We start from the raw sequence: 7,538 nt of genomic DNA on the forward strand, positions 1-7,538 counted from the left end.
CCTCTCTCTCTCTTTCTCTGTGTTTCATAGGCTAAGAGGGCGGGATCTCCTGTCTTTGAAGAGGAGGCGGGGTCACCCTTGGCTAAGGCAGGTGGCAGGGGAACTTCGTTTTAACAAATAATAATTATTAGAATAAGCAGAGAAGAGGATTTTTACATTTGCTGCCAATCGTCAATTGTCGGTCCACCAATTGTCAGCCAATCGGTCTGTCGCTCTCTCCCGTCATCGACAGCCCCCCCCCCCCCCCCCCCCCCCAACTAATTAAACTTCTTTCACCCTACTAAAAAATATATATAAATGAATAAACCTCCTAAAAAAATACAGTTAAACAATACTCTATAGCTTGCACTTAAGCAACAAGCAAAGACTAAACTTTACAGTCTTTGTTTTCGTAAAGGACAATGTGTAAGATTTAGACCGTTCTTCATTACGGACAGCTGGAGGTGCAGCATATACCATTGTTGGGGCTATAACATACATGGCAGCCTCAGGAGGAGTGCCACCCCCCATGTAATATCATTTAATGATAACTAGACCCACATTGTAATTAAAACATACTCTTGATTGTTCAAAACACATTTATTCGCAAGTTTTTGAAATTTATAACCATTTAATTTATTCCTTTTGAATGAAAAACGATCTAAATCTTCCACAGTGTCCCTTTAATCATAATCTAAACTACATAATCAAAGTTATGCAGACGACCTTAAATCAAATAAATTACGGGTAATTACACATCACAATGACGGGCGTGTCATTCCAAAACACTGGCCTGCCATTGGTAATGCCTATGTGCACTAGGGCGCATACACATACTATGAGCAAGCACTGCAATGTGTGCTATCAGAACTAAACTGGTATTAGTGATCACGTCCACTAGGACGCGTTATTGTACTTATATACCAGTGTCAAATTTCCGGCCCGTGGGCCTGATTCCGCCCACAAGAAGGTTTTCCATGGCCCTGGGATGATATTGATTTATAATTATTACCGCCCAGCAGGCATACTGCGGCTTGCGGGCCGCAAGTGTTTTATACACACAAACAATTAATTTACCACAATGCAACGGTGGCACGCCTGAGCGCAAGCGGCTTTATTCCATTATTCATCAGAAGTCATTACAAGCATACCAGCAAAACTTAACTTTCAGATAGCGATCAAAAATGGCAACATCAAAGATGGACACTGAAAACCAAGGGTTTCAAACAATGTGGGAGTCGATATTACATGTTCTCAGAGGTTGCTGGAAAACTCGTGTGTCTCTGTGTGGAGAAAGTGTTGCGTTAATGAAACAGTACTGAGACTGCATCATGGAACAAAACATGCGGCCAAAAACAAGAATATTGTTGTGAAACAAAGGCTTCAAAAGGTGGAATGATTAAAACGAGGTCTTAAAACTCGGCAGGCTCTGTTAAGAACAGCTAAATCAGAAAGTGAGGCTACCGTAGCCGCAGAAGACCAGACAAATCAGTCCAGCCATTTAAACAGTGGGATTTTATCAAAAGCAGAAAACACTGCTGCTGATTGTGTCCATCAATCTACAAATGAGCAGGACATATTCCCAGGCTGTGGATGAGAGCGCCGATACTTCTGACATTGCCCTGTTATCAATTTTCTTCTGTCAAGTGGACTCCAGCCAGAACGTGACTGTGGCGTTTTTAGCCGTACATGGCACAACTGGAGGTCATGATCTGCATGGATGTGACAAGCCCCCAACCCCGGGTCTACAGGTGGAAGCAAAGCACCGAATCGTGTATGGCAGGCGAAGGCCTAAGGTGATTCTGTCAGGTAGGTTTTATGGACAGTATTTGAGTACCCCTGTGAAAAGATTAGCCCATGAAGTCCCACTAGATATGAATAAATTACCAACTTTTGGAATTATGTTTGAAAAATATTTAACTCGAATGACTGGTAGAAAACTGTGCATTCATTTAATTCTTTTTCCCGACCCTAATTTTGCAACTTCCCTGAGAAAATATACTGATGGTGCCTTGAATAATATCGCCTCGTTCATTTAATGTGCATGTTAAGGGGCTTTTTAAATGAAGGAAATTTGTCTGTTGAAAATGAAAATTTACTGACAGAGAAATAAGGAAATATTGCTTTGGCCATCTGATCTAATCATATAGTAATAAATTTGTAAGGTTTTCAGTAGGTGCAATTAGGTCCACTAGAGTATGTGCGTAATTTTTCTTTCTTTTTTTTTTTTAATTGATTTTGACACCCCTGTTATATACGGTAGATTTTATACCTCTGCAGTTCGTCCATCAGCACAAAACAGCGTTTTGTATTTCGCGTTACTGTTTTACAATTAATTAGTCTGTTTTTATTTTGCAGTAGTGTGTTTTCTGTTTTGTTTTTGTTTTTTCACCATTCATGTTCTGGGTATTTTTTATTGTCGTTGTTGTTGTTGTCTGTTTATTTGTTGTTGTTTTTTGTTTTTTGTTTATTTTTTTGCATCAATTCCCATTTCCAGAAAGTTGCAGTGTATTTTTCCTCGTCGGCTACTGTACAGCAATTCCTGAGCACTTGTACTTACCAACAGAGGGCAGCAAAGTCATATTTTTAAATACTGACGCGCGCTAGATAATGCCAGCACTTCTTGTTTAATAAACAGTCGAAAAAAAAATTAAATTGCATGGATAATGCAATGTATGTGCAAAGAAATATACCAAATCAAAAAGAATTTTACTGTGCACGTACTGCTTTAAGATATATGTAAAAGCATGAATGTGCATGATAAACCAAATTCGAAGAGAATCGGTGGCGCATTATTTAACACAATATTTGATGAAAATGGGCCAGTATATTTTAAATCATACATCTTCTGTTGGACTCTTAGTAAACCCAGTTTTTTCTCTAAATGACGATTAATTTGCAAAGAAAAAAGACAATAAGAGTTCACGGATTGGTGTAAAAATTCAAGTCAGTAAAGTAGTTGAGTCTTCAAGATTTAGCTAAAACAAAAGAAAAAAAAAGACCAATGCAATTTGTGTTTTACCAATGTCACTTTTTATTCCCGGGCCGTTTGGAAAGAATCGGTGGCTTAGAAATGCGTATTCATTAACGAACGCTCTGCCCCCAACTATAAAAGGGAGACGCGCCCAGATGCTCCTGTGATTCCATTCCAGGCACGATGAGCTACGGATCTGAAGTCTACTCCTCTTCCTCCTACCGAAGGATCTTCGGGGAATCTCCCCGCTATGCGTCCTCTCCATCTCGGACAGCCGTGAGCATGTCCTCTCGGGGAGGCTACCGGTCCTCCTCCGGATCCCGGGGCAACGTTTCATCCGCGGGCGCGTACGCCCGAAAGTCCGGACGTTCCTACGCGTCCATGCCTCTGGACACCTTCGACCTAGCACAGAGCAGCGTCCTCAATAATGAGTTCAAAATTGTACGCACTAATGAAAAGGAGCAAATGCAGGGTCTCAATGACCGCTTTGCCATGTTTATTGAGAAAGTGCGCAACCTGGAGCAGCACAATAAAATGCTGGAGACGGAGCTGGTGGCTCTGCGTCAGAGGCAGGCGGAGCCATCCCGCCTCGCCGAACTGTACCAGCAGGAGATCCGCGAACTGCGCTCTCAGCTGGATGAGCTAAATGGGGAGAAGTCCCAGCTGCTCATTGAGCGAGATAGCATTGACGATGACCTCCAGAAGCTCAGGGCAAAATATGAAGAAGAGTTCCGTGCCCGCGAAGAGGCGGAGGCCACTCTCAAGGCTTTCAAGAAAGACGTGGAGGATGCCACCATGGTCCGCCTGGACCTGGAGAAGAAGGTAGAATCTCTTCTGGATGAAATCAACTTCCTGAGGAAGGTGCACGACGAGGAGGTGGCCGAACTCACGGACATGATTCAGGCTGCTCAGGTGTCTGTGGAGATGGAGGTCGCCAAGCCAGACCTAACCTCCGCCCTCAAGGAGATCCGTAGTCAGTATGAGTCGATGGCCTCCAAGAACCTGCAGTCCGCCGAAGAGTGGTACAAGACCAAGTTTGCCGACCTCTCTGAGCAGGCCACCCGCAGCAATGATGCCATTCGCGCCAGCAGGGAGGAAATGAGCGAGTTTAGGAGGCAACTGCAGTCCAAGACCATCGAGATAGAGAGCCTGAGAGGCACTAATGAATCCTTGGAAAAGCAGCTTAGGGAGATGGAGGACAGACACAGTATGGAGATTGGAAACTACCAGGTAAGAAAATCTTGTTCCCAATCATTTCTTTTTAAACAACAACAGCGCATACAAATTTTTGGCTTCATAAATAGAAAAGCAAGCGCTAGGGTTGAGCTATGAGCTCTGTCCATGGTTCTGAATTCCTCCTGGGACGTTTCAGTTCAGCATTTGCGGGTGACACGCCCTCATCCTCATGTTCTTTGTCATCAGCTTGCAAGATGTGCATAACCTCGACTTCCATTTTACTCATGCTCGCAGCTTTTTTCTAAAATAACAAATAGTTGAGTATGGCCAGTTGATACAGATTTAAAGAAAAGCTTTTCTCTAAATGGATTAAATTTTTTTTTGAATGTTGCACTGCTGGCAAAAGATGGTTCTTATTATAGCACTGCATGTTCTTAGAGCCACAGATGTCACTTGCGTCTGATTTTAAATATTTAACAGGCAGCTTGTTAATCCATCTTTTTCACAGGATGGCATTGCAGAGTTGGAGAATGAGCTGAGGGCCACGAAAAGTGAGATGGCTCGTCACTTGAGGGAATACCAAGATCTGCTGAATGTCAAGATGGCTCTTGATATTGAGATAGCGGCATACAGGTAGGACGCTTATCATAATGTTCCATTAATATTAAAAAAAAACAAGTCAACATGCCACGACAGTGCACTTTTTGCTGCCATTTTCAATCATCCTTTTAACCCCTTCTCATTATTATCATTTGTAGGAAGCTGCTGGAAGGTGAGGAGACCCGCATAGGGACAGGGATCACCTATCCCAGCCCATCCATAACTTCAGGCGGTGGGCAGAGCTACAACTACCAGTCCCGCATCTATACCAGCTCTGGCAAGAGTTCCAAGAAAGAAGGCAAGGATGAGAGTCAGCCGCCGAGCAAGGCTGGAAGCAAGGCCACACATGAGGTTTATGAGGAGACAGTGGTCACCACTAAAAAGGTGGAGAAGCAGCAAGATGCCAGTGATACCTCCACTATTCAGAAAAACTAGGAGCCTTGTGTAGCCTGCTAGACCACTAAACCCTTCCTCGCTTCTTTGATCGTTTTCCATACCATAACAAACCTAGTGTCTTTATACTTACAACACCACAGGGACCTAAGATGCTCATTTGCCTTCTTGTAATAATCTCGTATTGGATTTGCTGAACAAAGTCCAATTTTAGATCTAGAGGTTTATTTTATGTTGCTCCCAGTGCCCCTTAACTAACACACATACCCCAACAGAAAGTATCATACCCCACTATAATAGTTATTCTATTCACAGCCATTTTGGGTTTTTGTTTGTTATTCACTTAGAGAAGAACAGGCTCTTAGACACCACATGCTACAACTGTGGTCTTTTCCAGTACAGTAGACAACTGCTTTTTCACACTTGCATCATACAGATACACACAGTAGATTGTTACTGGTCAAACGGCCTTACCACAATTACAAGAAAAACGTGTGTGCAACCACTGTGCACACAGGGTTGGGGTTAAGGACGAATGCCTTGAACACATTACCTATTTACTCGACTCGACTAATATTGGAAATAGATGGAAGCGTTTAGTAATAAAGCACATACTTACAGGAAGTAAAATAAACCATCTAGATTCAACAATGGGTGGATGGCCCAAAATAATAGCATGTAATGTTGCTTCATCAAATCAAAATCGATAAAAATGTCACTTTGCACAAATGTTCACATCAATGTCGGTGCATAAATTGTGCATGCATGAGAGCAGCACAAATGAGGGTGGACATCCTCAAAGGTACACTGCCCTTTCTTACTTCTTAATTCATAATGATAGTACAAGGTAGTTGTAATATTTAATGATCAAAAAAGAAATGTGTATAATGTGAGCTTGATTTGCATGGCATATTTAAATGTCATCCTTCTGCTCCATTGCTCATTCAGCACAATGACTGAATTTGAGGGTTGGTCAACACCTGCATTTTCTGCCATTGACCATGCACAACATCACCATGTAAACATTCACTGATAACTGCTCAGCAGATTGTCTTTGTTAGCTTTATAAAACCAACCAAGACTGTAAACCATGAATAGTGCACAGGTATTTGTTTGGTAAATTACGCTTAAGCACAAAAGCTGATTCTGTATGATGCACCTGATAAGATGTGTGGCTCCATTTTTCATATACTTTCACATTGGCGATTAAAGCCCATTTTGAACCCACAATTCATGTCACTTAGCCTGAAGACCAAACCTTGTAATGCCAGTTAAAATACAGTCACCATATTGCCGAAAAGCACCAGATTGTTTGAAACATTACCTCTCTCTTTCACACTTTAGCCATGACTGAATAAAATGTCTGTTGTAGTATGACCTCACCAGTAGAAATCTGTTAGAGTGAGCCACTTGTAGCTGACTTTTTGCTTGCTTACTGCCAGTTTAAACACAGTAATGCTATTTTGTGCTGCTCGCCGTGGCTGACCACGCCCTGACAAGCTATAATCTCACATAAGAAAAAAAAAAAAAAAAACAACTATGCGATTGTATGGCAGAATGTTCTGGATTGGCTTGTTATAGTCGTGGCTTGGGAACGATCAATATGTTAGTACTCTAGTGAGTGTGCATTTGTACCGCTATGCAGTGGCCTATCCTAAAAAGACTTTGGAAGAAAAACGTCACTAGCACATATAAAAGTATGTATGCTGCATTCCAGAATAACAAAAGCTTTTATAACCACACTGCAAACCAAATAAAATGTCAAGGGTGTGTAAATATTCTACCACTGCAACACTGCCAAAAAACTCATGCAGCAGCACCAGGTCATGGAATGACATTACAAACAGTGTGTCAAAATGTCCAACGCAAGGATTGATATAGTGCCATAGAAAAATGATGTAGGATATAAAATGCCTTAAAACACCAGCAGCTTCGTATCCGGCCACGTGCGTGGTGCTGATGATTCTGTCCAGTGGGGTGTTTGATCATTATTTGCATTTATTTAGAGCTGCCATGACAATTAAAGTTTAGGAACTGAATGTTGTTGATATGTTATTCTTATTAGAATTTCAACTTGCTATGTATTGCTGTGAGACACTATGTTAATAAAGATTTGACATGACTGAGGCTGAGAAGGATTTTCTAGTTTTTTTTGTGCATGCGTGTGAGTGATTTGACATTTGGGGGACTCAGACACAAGAGCTTCTATCTATGCATAGAGTTAAAGTGCACACAACGGGGTGTTTTAATCAATAATGATGGATTTTGCTTTAATATATCATTTAAATTAGGTATCGCCATTAACAAGACATCAGAGAGGCTTCTTTTGAATATGATCTTTTCTTGATGTGAGGCAAAGTTCAAGATGTATATCACAGAAATGATAGGCGTGTGAAGTCGTTTGTGAGCACTTTCA

General features: G+C 41.6%; 1 protein-coding gene across 1 annotated transcript; it reads left to right on the forward strand.

Moving 5' to 3' along the window:
* The first annotated feature begins 3,100 nt into the window (after positions 1-3,100).
* Positions 3,101-7,257, forward strand: inab (internexin neuronal intermediate filament protein, alpha b). The gene is made up of 3 exons (XM_088420153.1): positions 3,101-4,183; positions 4,638-4,762; positions 4,888-7,257. Exons 1-3 carry the CDS (start codon positions 3,137-3,139, stop codon positions 5,162-5,164), a joined length of 1,449 nt encoding a protein of 482 aa, XP_088276279.1. The 5' UTR covers positions 3,101-3,136; the 3' UTR covers positions 5,165-7,257.
* The last annotated feature ends 281 nt before the right edge of the window (positions 7,258-7,538 follow it).

The sequence above is a fragment of the Hippichthys cyanospilos genome, chromosome 7 (assembly GCF_059441005.1).
Source record: "Hippichthys cyanospilos isolate Australia breed blue-spotted pipefish chromosome 7, RoL_Hcya_1.0, whole genome shotgun sequence".
In the NCBI taxonomy this organism is placed as follows: Eukaryota; Metazoa; Chordata; class Actinopteri; order Syngnathiformes; family Syngnathidae; genus Hippichthys; species Hippichthys cyanospilos.

Coding starts and splice junctions, on each gene's coding strand:
- inab (XM_088420153.1), top strand. CDS start 3,137: ATGAGCTACGGATCTGAAGTCTACTCCTCTTCCTCCTACCGAAGGATC. Junction 4,184..4,637: donor TGGAGATTGGAAACTACCAG/GTAAGAAAATCT, acceptor TCTTTTTCACAG/GATGGCATTGCAGAGTTGGA. Junction 4,763..4,887: donor ATTGAGATAGCGGCATACAG/GTAGGACGCTTA, acceptor TATCATTTGTAG/GAAGCTGCTGGAAGGTGAGG.